The sequence below is a fragment of the Odocoileus virginianus genome, chromosome 11 (genome assembly GCF_023699985.2).
Source record: "Odocoileus virginianus isolate 20LAN1187 ecotype Illinois chromosome 11, Ovbor_1.2, whole genome shotgun sequence".
Taxonomy (NCBI): Eukaryota; Metazoa; Chordata; class Mammalia; order Artiodactyla; family Cervidae; genus Odocoileus; species Odocoileus virginianus.
Window position 1 is genome coordinate 41696577 of NC_069684.1, and position 20977 is coordinate 41717553.

At 37.5% G+C, this 20977-nt stretch overlaps 1 protein-coding gene across 2 annotated transcripts in view; it reads right to left on the bottom strand.

The window, feature by feature from the left end:
- Positions 1-20977, bottom strand: part of FIRRM (FIGNL1 interacting regulator of recombination and mitosis) — a 49482-nt gene that overhangs the window by 21400 nt on the left and 7105 nt on the right. For both annotated transcript variants that reach the window (XR_011490371.1, XM_020874129.2), the window contains exons 4-10: positions 19573-19677; positions 18941-19081; positions 17994-18159; positions 15123-15207; positions 13348-13486; positions 7136-7216; positions 2431-2495 (exon numbers count right to left, since the gene is read on the bottom strand). Coding sequence is in view for 1 of the 2 variants with exons in the window: in XM_020874129.2 (XP_020729788.2) it covers positions 2431-2495; positions 7136-7216; positions 13348-13486; positions 15123-15207; positions 17994-18159; positions 18941-19081; positions 19573-19677 (782 nt within the window). In the remaining variant the exon portion in view is untranslated. The remainder of the gene's footprint in view (positions 1-2430; positions 2496-7135; positions 7217-13347; positions 13487-15122; positions 15208-17993; positions 18160-18940; positions 19082-19572; positions 19678-20977) is intronic.

Below are 20977 nucleotides of genomic sequence, written 5' to 3' on the forward strand. Positions count from 1 at the left end.
AAACTATACTAACACTGAAGGAAGATTCAAAGACTTTCAGAGAAAATGTCTCAGTAACTGCAGTTTAAACTAAACTTCATCAAAACTTATGTGAAATGAGATACATATTCAGTATATTTTGCAGTGTTAATTTTAACTATGGCAAACCTGACAGAAAATGAAAATACCCTGTCAAGGGATAACAGCATTTAAAAGGAAATCCTTAAGATAAACACTTGATATTTGGAGAAGGAAATGGCAACCCACTCTAGTACTCTTGCCTGGAAAATCCCATGGATGGAGGAGCCTGGTAGGCTACAGTCCATGGGTCGCAAAGAGTAGGACATGACTGAGCAACTTCACTTTCACATATTTTACTGAAGTATAGTCAACTTATAATGTTTCAGGTACACAGCAAGGTGATTCAGTTATACACATATATATACACATATATTATTTTTCAGGCTATTTTCCATTATAGGTTATTACAAGATATTGACTATAGTTCCCTGTGTTATGTTGCGTGTTGCATATCCATTTTTTTTAATTAGAAATCTAGCACTCTATTCATACTAAATCAAACAAGTGGAATCAAAATGTCATAAATTTTTTAGTTAGGCAAAAGTTCATAAGTTTTCTAAAATAGATATATTATACACACTATTTATATATATGTATCACAGAAGCTTTTTTACTACACTTGATAAAGCCTTGAATAAGAACATCAAAAAAGAAAAATGGAGACAAAGAAATTGGAAAATATAAACTAAACTAAATGGGAAGACTAACTATGAAATAGAAAACCCCAGTTTGTTTCATTTTTTCTATATACTGCATATATACATATTTATTCTGAAGGTTATACGGACAGAATTTGCTAATGGACTAGATGAGGGGTAAGAGAGCAGAGAAACATCAAAGATGACAGCAAGGTTTTTCGGCCTGGTCAATTTGCAAAACCAAGTTACAACTTAAACTGAAATGAGGAAGCTTGGTGGGGGGTGGTGAGGAGGGTCAGATGACATGGGCTGGAATCAGTCCTGATTGATGGTTAGACATTAAAGGGAAGAGATACACATTTAAAGTCTTGAAACTAAATGACCGCAGAGAAGAGAGAAGAGCCTGAAGACTGAGTGCTGGGGCACATCCATCTTGAAGTAGCTGGAGAGACAAGGAGGAACCTGCTGAGAAGGGAGGTTGCATGGAAGTCGACAGAATAGAGTCTAAATGACAGGGTTACGCACTGCTGACAGATTACATAAGATGAGGCCTAAAACTGTCCATTAGACATAGCAATGTGGAGGTCACTGATGACCTTGACAAGAACTGTTCCGGTGATGTGTTAGAATGGAAAGTCTGATTGGAGTAGCTTCAAAAAAGACAGTGGTATAGACAACTGTTTTTAGGAGTCGTACTGTAACAAATGCAGAATAAGGGGAAGGTGCTTATTCGCAGGAGGATGCAGAGTTGAGACTGCTTTATGTTATTTTTAAGATGGGAAGAAAGCATGCTGTATACTCATAAGAATGATCCAGAAGGTAGGGAGGACTGATGATCCAAGAAGGAAAAGGAACAACTGTGACAGTGAGGTCCCTGAGCATGTGAGAGGGTGAAATCCAATGCAGAAATAGTGGCTGGCCTCAGATAGGTGCACAGTCAGTTCACTCTTGGGAACAAGGAAATACACGGGCCGAGATACAGGCAGAATAATAGATGTGTCAGAAGAAGAATGTGGAAGTTCTCTTTACATTGCTTCCATCTTTCTAAGTGACACAGAGTGAGGACACTGCCAACCAGAAATGGGGAGGTGGTACTGGACATTTAAAATGTCTGAAGCGATGAAAAGTTGTCTAGGAGACTAAATGGATTAAGGATTAACGACTGCTGATGAATGAGCTGAGAGTCCTTTAGTGTCAAATCAAGGCTTCTTTCTGAGGTTACCATTAGTTTGAGACATCATTCGGCCCTTATCTAAATTATGATACCCTTTCTGTAACTCAGGGTTTTTTTCTAAGGTGGAGTCACGTACCACATGACTTAAATCTCATAGAAGTAAAATAAAAATTAAGATAAAAAAACAGTATGCTGATACAAAATATATAAACATAACCTCTTTTTTTGCCTTTGGTATTTATCAGACCAATTATTCATCACTTGGGTATAAAATACTAGTTAGAATATAACAAATAAAACTAATATGGAATCTATTCTTGCAAAGCTTCCATCTCTATTAATTACTTTTAAGCAAGCATATAAAAATCCACTAAAACATTAAGAAAAATTACTGATACTTGGTTTTTTTTTAATTGGAGGCTAATTACTTTACACTATTGTAGTGGTTCTTGCCATACACTGACACGTGATACTTGATTTCTGAATGATGCACACTAAAGGGCTGCAAGGCTCAAATGGCTCTATTACATGTTAATGGTCATATAGCATTCTTCTTACCTGTATATCTGAAGATAAAGCTGGTGCAACGTACAGCAAGAATCAGAGAGGAAAGGAAGAAATTCCTAAAAATAAAGCAACTCTCTTCACTTCCTTGTACACAATATGCTTTGCTAAAATATATATTTTTTCATCAAAGGCATGCAAAATTAAATAAAATCCTACATGTGCTACATAGGGAAAACAAATTTTCTTGCATGAAAATAAAAAGGAGAATGAGGCTAAGCACCTAAAATTCTTTACTGTTAACTATCAACACAACCACAATTAGTAGCTATCATTTAATGAGCATGTCCAAGTGCTCAGTAGACATGTAATAACTTTATAAACATTACTTTAGTTCTCTAAGACAGTAAAGAATCTGCCTGCAATAAAGGAGATCCAAATTCAATTCCTGCGTCGGCAAGATCCCCTAGAAAAGGGAATGGCTACCCACTCCAGTATTCTTGCCTGGAGAATTCCATGGACAGAGGAGCCTCGTGGGCTCCAGTCCTTGGGGCACAAACTATCGGACATGACTGAGTGACTAACACTTTAGGGGTTCTCTGGTGGCACAGACAATAAAGAATCTGCCTACAATGTAGGAGACCCGAGTTCAGTCCCTGGGTCACGAAGATCCCCTGGAGAAGAAAATGGCAACCCACTCCAGTACTCTTGCCTGGGAAATTCCATGGATAGAGGAGCCTGGTGGGTTACAGCCCATGGGGTCGCAAAGAGTCAGACACAACTGAGTGACTTTCACTTTTCAAAAAATATAATGACATATTATTGTCCCAACTTTATAGACTAGAATGCCTGATGCTAATGTACCAAATAAACTGAGTCACATGGCAAAAAAAGAGTAAGGTTGGGATTCAAGTACAGTTGTGACAGCTTTATCCATTGTGGCTATGTTATATCTTAGAATGTCAAAGAAATAATTTTAATTGTTATCACAGGATATAGAAAACAAACTGATCATTTAAAAAATTTAAATTTCCCTGTAAGAAAAAAAAACTAATTTTAAAACGGTATGTGGTTGTTGTTCCATTCCCAAGTCATGTCCGACTCTTCGTGACCCCATCAACTGCAGCACACCAGGCTTCCCTGTCCCATACCACTTCCCAGCGTTTACCCAAGATCATGTCCACTGAATTGGTGATGCCACCAATCTCATCCTCTGTTGCCCTCTTCTCCTTCTTCCTTTACTCCTTCCCAGCATCAATGTCTTTTTTAATGAGTCAGCTGTTCACATCAGGTGGACAAAGTACTGGAGCCTCAGCTTCACCATCAGTACTTCCAATGAATATTCAGGGTTGATTTCCTGTAAGACTGACAAGTTTGGTTTCCTTGCTTTCCAAGGAACTCTTAAGAATCTTCTCCAGCGCCACAATTCGAAAGCATCAATTCTTCGGAATTCTGCCTTCTTTATTGTCCAGCTCTCACATCTGTACATGACTACTGGAAAGACCATCAGTTCAGTTCAGTCGCTCAGTCGTGTCTGACTCCTTGCGACCCCATGGACTGCAGCCCACCAGGCCTCCCTGTCCGTCAACAACTCCCAGAGTTTACCCAAACTCATGTCCATTGAGTTGGTGATGCCATCCAACCATCTCATCCTCTGTTGTCCTCTTCTCCTCCTGCTCTCCATCTTTCCCAGCATCAGGGTCTTTTCAAATGAGTCAGCTTTTCGCATCAGGTGGCCAAAGTATTGGAGTTTCAGCTTCAACATCAGTCCTTCGAATGAATATTCAGGACTGATCTCCTTTAGGATGGACTGGTTGGATCTCCTTGCAGTCCAAGGGACTCTCAAGAGTCTTCTCCAACACCACAGTTCAAAAGCATCAATTCTCTGGCGCTCAGCTTTCTTTATAGTCCAACTCTCAGATTCATACATGACTACTGGAAAAACCACAGCCTTGACTAGACGGACCTTTGTTGGCAAAGTAACTGGGTGTTGCTTTTGCTTTGGCTCCGTCTCTTTGGAAAGACCATAGCTTTGACTATACGGACCTTTGTCAGCAAAATATTATCTTTGCTTTTAACACACTGTCTAGGTTTGTCATAGCTTGTCTGTCAAGAAGCCATCATCTTTTAATTTCACGGCTGCAGTCACCATCCACAGTGATTTTAGACCCCAAGAAGAGGAAATACATCACTGCTTCCACCTTTTCCCCTTCTATTTGCCATGAAGTGATGGGGCCAGATGACATGATCTTAGTTTTTTTAATATTCAGTTTTAAGCTGGCTTTTTCACTCTTCTCCTTCACCCACATCAAGAGGCTCTTTAGTTCCTCTTCACTTTCTGCCATTAGAATGATACCATCTGCAAAGCTGATGTTGTTGATATCTCTCCTGACAAGCCTGATTCCAGCTTGTAACTCATCCCAGCATTTCACATGGTGTGCTCTGCACATAAGTTAACAACAGGGTGACAACAAACAGCCTTGTCGTACTCCTTTCTCAATACTGAACCAGTCAGCTCTTCCATACAAGGTTCAAACTGTTGCTTTTTGACCCACATACAGGTTTCTCAGAAGACAGGTAAAATGGTCTGGTATTTCCATCTCTTTAATAGTTTTCCAGTTTGTTATGATCCACAGTCAAAGGCTTTAATGTAGTCAATGAAACAGAGGTAGATGTTTCTCTGGAATTCCCTTGCTTTCTCTATGATCCAGTGAATGTTGGCAATTTGATCTCTGGTTCCTCTTCCTTTTCTAAACCCAGCCTGAACATCTGGAAGTTCTCAGTTCACATAATATTGCAGCTTAGCTTGGAGGATTTTGAGCATAACCTTACTAGCATGGGAGATGAGTGCAACTGTCCAGTGGTTTGAACATTCTTTACTTCTGCCCTTCTTGGGAACTGGGATGAGGACTGAGCTTTTCCAGTCCTGTGGCCACTGCTGGGTTTTTCAAATCTGCTGACATACTGAGTGCAGCACTTTAATAGCATCATCTTCTAGGATTTTAAATAGCTCTGCTAAAATTCCATCTTTCCACTAGCTTTAATGGCAGCAGTGCTTCCTAAGGCCCACTTGACTTCACACTCCAGAATGTCTGGCTCTGAGTAAGAGACTACACCATCATGGTTATCCAGGTCATTAAGGTCATCTTTTTTGTACAATTCTACTGTGTATTCTTTCAATCTCTTCTTGATCTCTTCTGCTTCTAATAGCTCTTTACTGTTTCTGTCCTTTATTGTGCCCATCTTTGGACGATATGTTCCTTTTATTTCCAATTTTCTTGAAGAGATCTCTAGTCTTACCCTTTCTGCTGTTTTCCTCTACTTCTTTGCACTGCCCACTGAAGAAAGCCTTCAGGTCTCCCCTTGCTATTTTCTGGAATTCTACAGTTGGCTGGGTGTACCTTTCCCTTTCACCTTTGCTTTTTGCTTCTCTTCTTTCCTCAGCTATTTGTAAAGCATCCTTAGACAAACACATTGCCTTCTTGCATTGCTTTTTCTTTGGGATGGTTTTGTTTGCTGCCTCCTGTGTAATATTACAGACCTCTGTCCATAGATCTTCAGGCACTCTGTTTACTAGATCTGATTCCCTAAATCTATTTGTCACCTCCACTGTATATTCATAGGGGGATTTAAGTCATACCTGACTGGCCTAGTGGTTTCCCCCACTTTCTTTAGTTTAAGCCTGAATTTTGCTATGAGCTGGTGACCTGAGCCACAGGCAGCTCCAGGTCTTGTTTTTGCTGACTGTATACAGCCTCTCCGTCTTTGGCTACAAAGAACATTATCAATTGGATTTCAATTGGTCATTTGGTGATGTCTGTGTGTAAAGTTGTCTCGTCTGTTGTTGAAAAAGGGTGTTTTTGCTGTGACCAGCGCATTCTCTTGGCAGAATCCTTTTAGCCTTTGCCCTGCTTCATTTGTACTCCAGGGCCAAATTTGCCTGTTACCCCAAGTATCTCTTAACTTCCTACTTTAGCATTCCAATCCCTTACAATGAAGAGGACATCTTTTTTTCGTGTTAGTTCTAGGACGTCTTCTAGGTCTTTATAGAACTGATCAACTTTTAGCTTCTTCAGTACAATTAGGCACATTTTACCTCCTACATATCAGCAAATATCAGATGGGTAACTACCCAAAAGTACCACTGGAGCTAGGTCCTCCCCATCATGTACCTCTGCCACTGAAATTCCTCTGCCTCTAATACACTGAAATTAGTTTTAATTACTAACATTTATTATTAATGCTATTTCTTTCACTGGCTGCTGTTAAGTATCCCCTGCTCTTCTCTCTAAATAATCTTCCTTGACAACTTATCTATTCTGTTCATGTATCTTCAATTATTACTATGCTACCCTGACGACTCCCAAATATGCAGGTCTTAAAATTATTATGCAGCTTGAACATTTAAACTTTAATATTAAAACTTTAACAACCTACTTTAGAAATAATTTATCAACAGTAAAGATAAATTGAATTATCTTTTAAAAAAACTGATCTATGCTTATAGAAATAATTTTGTTTATACTTACAAAATAAATATTTCAGAAAATTGAATAAAACTAGTAACAATATGATGGTAGCAACCTAAACAATATAACAGATGCTCAATATTTAGCAAACAATATTAAACCAAAAACCCTACAAAATATACTCTTGACAAAATAACTTTAAGATTGTTTTTGGCAGGAATTAGAAAACAGGATAACTTACAATGTATTGTAGATTTCACATTCATGCATTATAAAAAAAATAAGCTTACCTTAGTATAGTGCAAAAGGGAGTTGGCAAAGAAACGACACAATTTGAGTGTTTTCTGAAATAATCTGTAGTCCGTATTATCCTGTTTCAAAAAAAGAAAATAAGAAAGCATAATAAATATGAAAAGAACATGAAATTAGCTAAACATGTAAATGAGACAGGATTTTCTAAAAATATCTCTTAATAAACACAGAGTGGAAACATTTTCCATAAGAAAATAACTGTTCTCTGAATTATTGTTGAAGCAATACAAAACACCCAGTGATGATAAAGATATTTCAAAAAATTAGTCTGTATTACTGAAAATAATCTAAAACAGCAAAAGAGGTGATATTTGATTGATCTGACAGTGAAACAATCTTTAATATCTTAATTGTCCCTTGCTGTATGGGGATCAGTAAGTGGTCAAAAGAAAAAGGTCTCTGTTGTTGTTCAGTCACTAAGTCATGTCTGACTTTTTGCGACCCCAAGGACTGCAAGAAAAAGATCTTACAAACCCATAAAACAATGAGGTATAAAAGAAAGCAGATAAAAGACATGAGAAGGAAGGTCATAGAAAAGCAACTACAAAATTTCCAATAAAGTAATATTGAAAACCTCCAAATTACAACCTAATGTATCTTTTGAAGCTGGAGGACAGGTGACTATTTGATTAGCAAAGATTTAAAAGACTAATAATATTCCCTATTACTCAGCCATTGAAAAGAATACATTTGAATCAGTTCTAATGAGATGGATAAAACTGGAAACCATTATACAGAGTGAAGTAAGCCAGAAACAAAAACACCAATACAGTATACTAACACATATACATGGAATTTAGAAAGATGGTAACGATAACCCTATATGTAAGACAGAAAAAGAGACACAGATGTATAGATCAAACTTTTGGACTCTCTGGGAGAAGGCGAGGGTGGGATGATCTGAGAGAATAGCATTGAAACATGTATATTATCAAATGTGAAACAGATCGCCAGTCCGGGTTGGATACATGAGACAAGTGCTCAGGGCTGGTGCACTTGGATGACCCAGAGGGATGGGATGGGGAGGGAGGTTGGAGGGGGGTCAGGATGGGGAACACATGTAAATCCATGGCTGATTCATGTCAATGTATGGCAAAAACCACTACAATATTGTAAAGTAATTAGCCTCCAACTAATAAAAAATAAAGAAAAAAAAAAAAGAAACATGAAAAAAAAAAGACTAATAATATTCCAGTGTTGAAATGGAAGTGTAGTAATAAGCATTTTACCATTTATGGGAGCATAAAATAACACCCTCTTTGCATTACTATTACTATTATTAAAACGCTTGGGCATTAAAACTCCTTGACCCAGTAGCAATTCTACTTCTGGAAATATATTCTATTGAAATATCAGCATAGGAATGCAATGTAACCTTTCCTATGTCGTGAAAATTGAAATGACCCATTCTCCATTAGCTGGAGAATGGTTAAATAAATTCAAGGTATATTCATAAACTGTAGTGGCATAGAGCTATTAAAAGAATTGGGTAGACATACCCTCAAGGATACAGAGAGCCTCAAGATAGATTCAGTAAAAAAATCAAGCTGTAAAACAATTTGTATAATCCTATTATTATTTTTAAATGTGTGCTATGTGTTTAATGTTTCAAAATATTGAGCCATTCTTCCTTTCTTTAAAGTAATGATAAAAGAAAAATACTGATAAAATCTAAATGTAGTGAGGAATAAATCCAACTGTACGCAACAGATTTTAAAATGAGTTTTTCTGAGTATAACTTTCTATAAGCATTACACTAGCAAAAGTAGGAATTATAGTACAAATTTACATCTAAATTTTCCCCATCTAAATTACTGGTGACAAAAAATCTTGTTACAAAGTCTATATATAATAGTTCATTTTGAAACCATGTTCAAGACTTAAGAGAGAAAAAGCATCCATTATAGGAGCTGCCATGGGTTGAACTGTGTCTCCTAAAAAGACAGGTTGAAGTCCTAATGCACAAAACCCCAGGATGTGACTTTATTTGGAAGGAGGGCCATTGCAGAGGTAACTAGTTAAGCTGAGGTCATACTGGAGTGGGATGTGCATTTCACCTAGCATGGCTGGTGCCCTTATCATGAAGACAATGTGAAGAGACAAGGAGAGAAGATGGCGGCAGAGGCTGAAGCTGTGCAGCTGCAAATCCAGGAACGCCAGTGACTCCAGGAACTGAGAGAGCGGATGCAGCGACTTTCCCACACAGTCTGCAAGTCAACAAGGTCCTGCTGATGGGTTTCAGAGATCTGTCCTCTAGGACTGTGAGTGATTAAATCTGCCACCTGATTTGCAGTCGTTTGTGATCATTTGTTATATAGTTGCCTCAGCTACATAATTCAGGGACTCATACATCTATATACTTCCATACACAGCATACTACCTATGAAATCTAGTGGTTTCCTTCTGATGTTTTTAAAAACAAGGTGAAAAAGCTGCTTGGAAGAGTTTAATGAAACAGTTTGATTCCTCAATAAATATCAATAGTAAACAGCAGAGGGCACTGCTATTTAACATTTAGACTTAAGAATGGAGAAACTACAGAGACTTTTTCAAAGCTCCATTTCAGGCAATGGACAGCAGTTAAGTAGTGCTGGTTACACTTATGAATCCCAAATAAATAAAGAAAAACAAGTAAGGAAAAACATGAAAGTCTACTTGGACAGTTAGGAAAGTTTACAATTCTCTGATTTTCATATACAAGGAGTTTATATGCACTGAACTTATATACCTTATGTAGAAACAGCCGTCCTGATCAGGTATCCTCAGGACTTCTCTTTCCTCTTCCATTACACACTATACTGTGGCTTCAGCTTTCTCCATCTCACTCCTCTCCAAGGAATCTGTCTAATCTTACTCTCTGAATAAGTACTAACTGGGGGATCTGTGGTGTCAAGATAAGCAAGATAGAAATTGGGAAAAGAGGAGGCTGTGGTGGAGAATATAAATGTACAGGATAAAGGTGGAGAAAGGAGCATCTTTCCTGCCACTGACACAGGATAGTTAAGCAAATACCTTCTCCTTTCAGCAAGGTGAGGGGAATCAGAAAGGGTAAATGAAGGAAGTGGGGAGAGAAAAGAAAAAATGGGATGGAAGGAGAGGATAGATAAAAAGAAGAGAAGCGAGAAGGAAAGGGCTTGCCCCTTCCTAAAGCTACTCCACACTCCCTCTTACCAATTTCAGAAGCCCTTTTCAAACTTCCCACCCTCCTCTAGGTCTCTATTTCCAGATCATCCCTGCCCGAGAAGTTGTGACCAGTGTTTAGGAACTGAATGAATCCTCACACGCCCACTCCCACAGTTGCTGGGCAAAGAACTATGGACAAAGGAATTTCCTGTATCCATTCACAGGTCTATGACAGGGAGAGATGTTATTAGAGATGTTATTATCCTATGGAAAAATACTTAACCCATTTACCATTGAAATTATTTAACTTCTATGCCTAGTACACCATGTGAAATGCCAGGCTGGATGAATCACAAGTTGGAGTCAAGATTGCCAGGAGAGATATCAACCTCATAGCACTCTAACGGCAGAAGGCAAAGAGGAACTAAAGAGCCTCTATGAAGGTGAAAAGGAAAGTGAAAAAAGAGGCTTAAAACTCACATACAAAAAACTAAGATCATGGCATCTAGTCCCATCAGTTCAGTTCAGTCACTCAGTCAAGTCCGACTCTTTGCGACCCCATGAACTGCAGCACACCAGGCCTCCCCATCCATTACCAACTCCCAGAGTTTACCCAAACTCATGTCCATTGAGTTGGTGATGCCATCCAACCATCTCATCCTCTGTCATCCCCTTCTCCTCCTGCCTTCAATCTTTTTCAGCATCAGGGTCTTTTCAAATGAGTCAGTTCTTCACATCAGGTGGCCAAAGTATTGGAGTTTCAGCTTCAACATCAGTCCTTCGAATGAATATTCAGGACTGATCTCCTTTAGGATGGACTGGTTGGATCTCCTTGCAGTCCAAGGGACTCTCAAGAGTCTTCTCCAACACCACTGTTCAAAAGCATCAGTTCCTTGGCGCTCAGCTTTCTTCACAGTCCAACTTTCACATCCATACATGACCACAGGCAAATCCATAGCCTTGACTAGATGGACCTTTGCTAACAAAGTAATGTCTCTGCTTTTTAATATGCTGTCTAGGTTGGTCATAACATTTCTTCCAAGGAGTAAGCATCTTTTAATTTCAAGGCTGCAATCACCATCTGTAGTGATTTTGGAGCCCCAAAAAATAGTCAGCCACTGTTTCCCCACCTATTTGCCATGAAGTGATGGGACCAGATGCCATGATCTTAGTTTTCTGAATGTTGAGCCTTAAGCCAACTTTTTTCACTCTCCTCTTTCACCTTCATCAAGAGGCTCTTTAGTTCTTCTTCACTTTCTGCCATAAGGGTGGTTTGTCATCTGCATATCTGAGGTTATTGATATTTCTCCCAGCAATCTTGATTCAAAGCTTGTGCTTCATTCAGCCCAGTGTTTCTCATGATGTATTCTGCATATAAATTAAATAAGCAGGGTGACAATATACAGCCTTGATGTACTCCTTTTCCTATTTGGAACCAGTCTGTTGTTCCATGTCCAATTCTAACCGTTGCTTCCTGACCTGCATACAGGTTTCTCAAGAGGCAGGTCAGGTGGTCTGTATTCCCATCTCTTGAAAAATTTTCCACAGTTTATTGTGATCCACACAGTCAAAGGCTTTGGTATAGTCAATAAAGCAGAAATAGGTGTTTTTTTGGAACTCTCTTGCTTTTTCAATGATCCAGCGGATGTTGGCAATTTGATCTCTAGTTCCTCTGCCTTTTCTAAAACCAGCTTGAACATCTGGAATTTCATGGTTCACGTGTTGCTGAAGCCTGGCTAGTCCCATCACTTCATGGCAAACAGATAGGGAAACAGTGACAGATTTTATTTTATGGTGCTCCTAAATCACTGTGAACAGTGACTGCAGGCTTGAAATTAAAAGATGCTTGCCCCCTGGAAGGAAAGCTATGACAAACCTAGACAGTGTATCAAAAAACAGAGACATCACTTTGCTGACAAAGGTCATTATAATCAAAGCTATGGTTTCTCCGGTAATTATGTATGGATGTGAGAGTTGGACCATAAAGAAGCCTGAGGGCTGAAGAAGTGATGCTTTTGAACTGTGGTGTTGGAGAAGACTCTTGAGAGTCCCCTGGACAGCAAGGAAATCAAACTAGTCAACCCTAAAGGAAATCAACCCTGAATATTCATTGAAAGGACTGATGCTGAAGCTCTAATACTTTGGCCAAATGATGCAAAGAGTCACTTCATTGGACAAGACCCTGATACTGGGAAAGATTGAGGGCAGGAGGAAAAGAGGGTGACAGAGGATGAGATGGTTAGATAGCAACACTGACTCAATGGACATGAAGTTGAGCAAACTCCAGGAGACAGTGAAGGACAGGAAAGTCTGGAGTGCTGCAGTCCATGGTGTCGCAAAGTATTGGATACGACTTAGCGACTTGACAATAACAACTCTGAAATTATTACTTACAACTGTTAAGTCATGAGTACTGTTAGTCCTGTAATTTAGGACTATTATGAGTTAAACTTTAAAGAGCTAGTCTGAGAACAGACTATGCATAATAGTTATAGGAAAATAAACTGTCATTCCCAGTAAGCATATTACAAATTTTCAGAATATAATCTGTTTTATAAAACTGATGCCAATTCAACACTATAATTTTTTGAAATCAATATAAATATATATAAGTATAAACCAAGTTTAGAAGATGACAGATACACACACATATGCACATCTGTATACTGCTTCTCTACAAGTTGCAATGGATTGGTGAAGAAAAGGTTCATTGCGGCTATATCAAAACAACCTTAAATAAAAACAGCACTAAGGAATTAGACTTCTGTGTAACAGTAGAAAGACTAAAAGGATTCTGAGGAGAATGCCTTGACCAACCAACGAGTATTTAAAAAGGCAGGGACAGACTTTTTAGAGGGAATGAAAGTAGAGGAGTTACAGGAGTCTAATGTAACATTCTGGGTGAAAAGTAATACTGGGCTGCAAATAATCTCACAGGTTGAAAACAAACACAAAACAAATTAAAACCCATTTTGGTAAACTGATACATAGATTCAAATAAGGTTTAGTAATAACTGTCAAAGGAAAAAAAGCTACTGTTCACAGTGCTGTCAGCCCATATTTTTACCTGTGCATCTGACTGTATCATCTGCTCAGCTAACTGTAAACAAGAATGGAAGGAGCAAAGAATGTCTTCACACAAGCTAGTAATTACATCTTTGTGTTTCAGCTGACTCTTTATAACTGACTGGTGCTTAAGGCTCTGCCTAAATGAATAAAAAGAAAATATAATCACCACAAGTAACACATCAAGTAACTTAGGACCATAAAAACATGATTTGAAAGAACATATAAAAAAATCAAAATCCATCATTTATAATAGACATGGCATAATTAAGACATGCTGACTTTACCTCTGAAGTTGTCATATGAGTTTAAATTGCTAATTTTTAATTTCTCCTTATAAAATATTAATTGAACTCTTACTATACACTGGAGTCTGTGAGGGCCTGGAGATAGAGGAGTGAATGAAAAGACACAATCTCTGCCCTGTCTGTATGGAATTTCTGGTCCAGCACAAGAAAGAAGATTAAATAATGTAAGAATAATTGATTGATTGCAGCTGTGACAAATGCTACGGTGGAGAAGTTCAGGGTGCTGCAACAGAGACATCTACTCTAACTTGGATGGATTTTAAGCAGTAGAGTGACATGATTTGATTGACAGTTTTAGAAGCAGATCAGTCTGAATGAAGACTAGAAAACGAATCAGAAGTGGGCAAGAGTAGACAATATTTGATGGTGATGGCATGTGTGCTCAGTTGCTTAACTATGTCTGACTCTGCGACTCTCTGGACTGTAGCCCACTGGCTTCCTCAATCCATGGGATTCTCCAGGCAAGAATAGTTGGGTGGGTCGCCATTCCCTTCTCCGGGGGTCTTGCTGGACCAGGGATCAAACCTGCATCTCCTGCGTTGGCAGGAGGATTGTCTACTACTGTACCACCTGGGAAGCCCTGATGGTGATGGTAGCATGACTAACTCACTGAGCACTCACTATGTGCCTTGCAGAGTTCCAAGCATTTCACACTGATAAACTCAATTAATTCTCACTATATCCCCATCAAGAAGGTGCTTTTGTTATAACTTCCATTTTCAGATGAGCAGACTAAGGCTCAGAGAAGTTAACTAACTTGCCTAGGACTTCCAGAGGATAAGTGATTTCAGAAAGGATTCAAGTATATGCAGCATGGCTGTGAGCTGACACTTTTAACCACTGCACTATTTATTACTTGTTGGCAATGGAACGACCTGGTGCAAGAAAAGCACCCAAGACCTGAAAGTATTACACTGATCTTTAATGTTTTATGCATATGTGTAAAGTAGAGGTTCTTAACCATTTTCACATCTCAACTATACTTCCTCCCACCCCCAAGTATCTGATGAATGCTATGGACACTCTCCCTAGCAACTTCACACAATGTTCTAGTTAAAATTATAAAAGAAATTAAACTTAACTCAAAAGCATATAATGAGGGGATTGTATTCAGCTCTAATTATAATTATTAACTTACCTAAGCCTGGAAAACGGATAGTTGATAGTAAAACACCAGTAGCAGTAGGCAAGTGGTTAAGACCCATACCCTATTATTTCAGATGTACTAGCTAACTGAGTAGAACTTTTTTTAATTTTAGAGATGGCAGGATAAAGAAGTAAGATTTACTTTGGGAGTTACATGTACAATATCTCGATTATCAGAGAGCAGTGTCAGTAAATATTACACAAACCCACACAAAATGTTTTAAATGCAATCTAAGAAAACTTAGACTTAAAACAAAGTCTTAATTAAGACTTTGGATATAGAAAATACATTACAAAAAGTAAAAACAAAACAAAAACTTACTTAATTATAAATTTCCAAGTATTGGCATGAAATGCATGGTCCATACTGGAAATAACAGAGCAGATATCCAACAATGAATGAATAACTACAAGGAAAGAGAACAGAACTCTTAGGACATTGAAATATTATATGGAGTGAGTTTAAAAATATCTAACGAATGATCTCAACATTTGTTAAAATCAGCAATATAATTTAAAAAAATTACGTCAAAATAATTAGTGAGTGTCACACTTTTGATTTAGTTTTTATAAAATATGGAAAATTAAGTTTGATGCTTATAGCTACTCTATGACCTAAATAAAATGAAAAATGTTCAGTGGAATAAAATTTGTGCCCTATTATAACTGAAATATTCTGCAGATATTCTCACAAAAAATGATATATTGCTAAGGAAAGAAACCTAACAAAGAAGAAACAAAACAAATGTGTACAGTACTTATTACGGTTTCTACTCTGCCTGCAGTAGATAATTTGTAAAAATAAGCACAATAAACCCCCTTTCTGTGTCCATGAGCTTGAGCAGTTCCCTTCCACAGACCCCAGGCATGGCCACATAACTTACTTTGGTCAACAGGACAAAAATAAACGTAAAGCAAGCAAAGACTTTAAAGTGCCTGACTACTGGGGCCTGCCCTCTCTTGCAGATCTGACAATCCCTGAGGCTATCAGCAGGTAGCTGATCCCAGGCTAACCTGCTGGATGATGGGGTACACAGAGCTGACTCAGCATATTATTCCTCCCTCTGCTCATAACCAGTCATGAGTAAGGTCAATGGCCACAAACACCCAGGTGAGCCAGTTACACCCTGTGAAGCAGAGAAATCTTGTCCCACCTCAGCCCAGCCTAAAAATACTAACTCAGAACTGTGAATAAATGAAACAGTAATTGCTTTTTCTTTTTTTTGGCCCTGGCAGTGAGAGCCCCAAGTCATAATCACTGGACCCCCAAGGAACTCCCTAGTAGTTGCTTCAATATAATAGATTTTGGGGGTGGTTTTACAGAGCAAAAGGTACCTTATAATACTGTACAAAACCAACTTACTCTCCTTATGCTGAAGTTATGAATGCAACCTTTGCCCTTATGGAGTATTGTTTCTTAAACTCTGGGTCATGATCCATTTGGCAAGTGATGAAATTAATGAAGGAGCAATCAGTACTTTTTAAAAATGAAATAGACTATAATAAGAGTACATTATTTTATGTATAATAAATAAATGTAGTATATACATACACATGCACAAACATACACATACATATGTAATTATATGTGTTTCAGGAAGGAATGAAAACTTTCTTACTATGAATTTATGGCTTAAAAATTCTGAAAGCTACTGCTTTAAAAGGTACAAGGTTGCACAGCTTTCTTTGCTAATCACTGTGGAGAAACAACCTACTTTGAACATTGACTAAATATATCAATTCAGTTCAGTTGCTCAGTTGTCTGACTCTGTGTGACCCCATGGACTGCAGTACAGACCATCACCAACTCCTGGAGCTTACTCAAACTCATGTCCATTAAGTCAGTGATGCCATCCAACCATCTCATCCTCTGTCGTCCCCTTCTCCTTCCGCCTTCAATCTTTCCCAGCATCAGGGTCTTTTCAAATGAGTCAGTTCTTCACATCAGGTGGCCAGCATATTGGAGTTTCAGCTTTAGCATCAGTCCTTCCAATGAATATTCAGGACTGATTTCCTTTAGGATGGACTGCTTGGATCTCCTTGCAGTCCAAGAGACTCCCAAGAGTCTTCTCTAACACCACAGCTCAAAAAGCATCAGTTCTTCAGTGCTCAGCTTTCTTTATAGTCCAACTCTCACATCCATACATGACTACTGGAAAAACCATAGCTTTCACTAGATGGACCTTTGTTGGCAAAGTAATGTCTATGCTTTTTAATATGCTCTCTAGGTTGGTCATAGCTTTTCTTCCAAGGACTTAGCGTCTTTTAATTTCATGACTGCAATCACCTTCTGCAGTGATTTTGGAGCCCAAGAAAATAGTCTCTCACTGTTTCCCCACCTATTTGCCATGAAGTGATGGGACCAGATGCCATGATCTTAGTTTTCTGAATGCCAAGCTTTAAGCCAACTTTTTCACTCTCCTCTTTCACTTTCATCAAGAGGTTTAGTTCTTCTTCACTTTCTGCCATAAGAGTGGTGTCACCTGCATATCTGAGGTTATTGAAATTTCTCCCAGCAATCTTGATTCCAGCTTGTGCTTCATCCAGCCCAGCATCTCACAAGATGTACTCTCACACAAGTTAAATAAGCAGGGTGACAATATATAGCCTTGACGTACTCCTTTTCCTATTTGGAACCAGTCTGTTGTTCCATGTCCAGTTCTAAATGTTCCTTCTTGACATGCATATAGATTTCTCAGGAGGCAGGTGAGGTCGTCTGGTATTCCCATCTCTTGAATAATTTTCCACAGTTTATTGTGATCCACATAGTCAAAGGCTTTGGTGTAGTCAATAAAGCAGTGGACATCACCAGATGGTCAATACCAAAATCAGACTGATTACATTTTTTGCAACCAAAGATGGAGAAGCTCTATACAGTCAGCAAAAACAAGACCAGGAGCTGACTGTAGCTCAGATCATGAACTCCTTATTGCCAAATTCAGACTTAAATTGAAGAAAGTAGGGAAAATCACTAGACTAAATATATAAATCTATGTTAATGCATCAAATATCAACTTCACAAAACCTAAAAATTGAAAAGATTAAAAGTTGATTGGGTAGGATTTAAATTTTTTTAGACATTTAATATCATGAATCATTAATGAGAAACAATGATTGGGTTCAATAATTTAGTTGATGCATGGTTTATAGTCAATATACACCACATACTAAGTAGTAAGTTTTCCTCACTCACCTACTACCATATTCAAGATATCATCTTGCTCATCTATTAAAGGGTTCATGCACACCATATCCAGCAGTTCCATGAGCTGCTTCTGAAGAGAATAGGCTTCCTTAAAAAGAGCCTGCAGAAGGTCTGCGACTAGGTGTAGACGCCCAGAATAGACAGATTCACTATTCTGATCACAAAGAAATAACAAGAGGAAAAAAGTTAAATCAGAGAACGCTCAAGAGCCAAATTTATTTTAACTCATTCTATCAGAGCTTATAAATATAATATTTTTACTGAATGACATATTCATTCATTAAAGAAATGCTTAATGAACTTTCATCATATATAGTGTACTTTGAGAGATGCAGGCATGTATAAAATACAATCTCTGACTTCTAAGATCTTACAAATATAGAACAAAAAAGGAGATAGGAGATTAATAATATTAGGTCCATGGTATGACATCTTAGTACCCTATCACAAAAGAGAAGGATTAGGTAACTAGAGATGTGCATTCACCCAACAAACAGCATTATCAAAACTCCCTGTGACCTACAAATCTTAGGCCAGTTTTTCTGCTTTAAAGCTCCCACAGGACTAAATAAAGGTCAAGGTCCTTTTATAGGCACCTAATTGTTAAGGAATTCACCTGAGTCACCAATGCCACGACAGAACTATTTCAGGATCCCTGTGACTTAACATGAATCCATATCACTTCTTTCCTTACCAAGAGGAAATAGAATAAGACAACAACAATGAAACTGCAAGAGCCCCCTTTGTAAGATTTCTCTATAACTACTTATTTTGAAACAAATATTTACATACATGCTGTTTGCTCTGTGGAAAAATCCATTGCAATAATACAGGTTAAATGTAAGCTTATGAACAAACATTATAAACACCACAAACTCAGGCCCTTTGCTCATGGATTCTAGGCCATTTAAACTGTACTTAGACCCATTACTCACCTTACAATGGACAAATGTACTTTTGATTACATGTAGGACTGAGGAGGGAAGACTATGAATGTTTTCTAGAATGACAGGTTCCTGAGTGGCACAGACATGCTGAACACATCCAGTAAGAGTTCCTAATAGCTGTACCATTGTCTGGAAATAAGGAAAGAAGTTTCACTCAGAACATATTTTCTGTGCATCTAAACAGTGTACTCGGAATACAGCAATGAACAGAACAGACCCTCTGTTCCTCCTTACACATAACTTTAGTCTATCAGAATTACAAATGTTAAAACTGGCTAGCTATTTGGTTAAAAAAAAGAAGCTGGCATACTAAACCACTCATCAAGGTATATGGCAGGTGTTCCACGCATATGCCTTGGAATTATAGATAGGGCGTGATATCTTGATTCTATTTGTCTCACACGAGTTTGTCTAAACTTATACAAGTTTAGATGTTCATTAAGCACAAAATTGTATAAAAATTCATTTATGCCTTTTGCAGTATCTTTATATCTTTACTTCTATAAATTTAATTCTAGCATTGGGCCATTATATAAAGAGTATACAGCTAATATTAGTATAAAAATTCTCATACTCTTGAAGTTCTGCCCCACCCCTCCTTCCTAATATACTTGACATACTTGTAAAATATTTCTTAGAGTGCTCTGGATTTCTAAATTTTGGCTTGACAGTTCTCTGGCTTGACTGGTTAACTCATACATCATGTCATCAAATAATCTCACGGTCTGTGAAAACAAAGAAGGTCATAAACAGCAGCAATAGAAATCACTAGAAAAGGAAAGACACACTGTTCAAGAAAAAAATTGACTTGATTTTACATTATTAATAGCCACAGAATATTGTCCAGTATAACAACTGTACCTAATAAAGTTAATAGTATGTGTGTGTGTAAATATATAGTATTTTTTGTATAGTATTTTCACAATAGAATCTCTTTGAAAAATACAAAGTCTTCAACAAAAATTGATGTCTTCCATTTCTGTAATAACATCCATAAAGAAATCACTCAAAGTTCACTTTTTGGTGTTGTAACAAAAGTGCTCTTCTTACACTTAAATAAATAAAAGATGATGATCTTAACCAATCAACATCCATGTGAACATTAAAAGGATATTTTCTGGTAGTGATAATGAATCTGTGCTGAATTACCTATTCACTTGTTTTCTAACCAGTTTTCATTTTTGACCAACTCAAAACACCATTCCTAGATTGGAGACACAGTACATGACCTCAAAACTGTGTTTTTGTCTGAAAAGTTAACCAGATTAAGATCTAAACAAGTTAAGTGGCCTAAACACTACACTACAAGAATAATCATAGTTGACAACACACTGTAATTAAAGAGAGTATTGTTTCCCTTAGGCCTGTTAACCCTCAACATCTCCTTTTCATCCGTGTTAGCTAGACCTTTTTTTTTTTTGGTATCAAGAAGAAATTTTAAGAATCTTTTTAGGGAACTGAGTGAATGAGTAAAAGGAATTTTGATAACTATTTGCTTTAAAACTAAACTTAGAAGTCCATTCTAATAAGAGATAAGTTATCACACACAAAAAATGTTTCATTTTGTCAGCAAAGTACCTTTAGTTCTCATAATAAAAAAAAAAAAAAAAAAGTAATGACTCTGCTTTTCAGAGAAAAAGTATACCACATATATCTCAAAGGCAATGCAGTGGTGAATTTGATGCTCTCTCTTAATTTACTTAATTTTACCAATATTCCAGTTATTTTTATTCTAAGGCTACGTTGATAAATTTTGGTTTCATTTTTCCAGACAATGAAATTTAACAATTATTAATAAACTGTACAGAGAAGATACAAAAAGAGACTTAACTAACTTCATCATCCATCCCAATTTTCAATGAATAGCTTTAAAAGTTACAAGAGTATTTAAAATTAACTACAAATAATAAAAATTCAATTAGTAAAAAATCCATATTCTCCGAAAACATAAGTTGTTTATTCACCTAACAATCATACTAACATCATTATATTCTCACATGAAATCATTTTTAACTGTTTTATTTG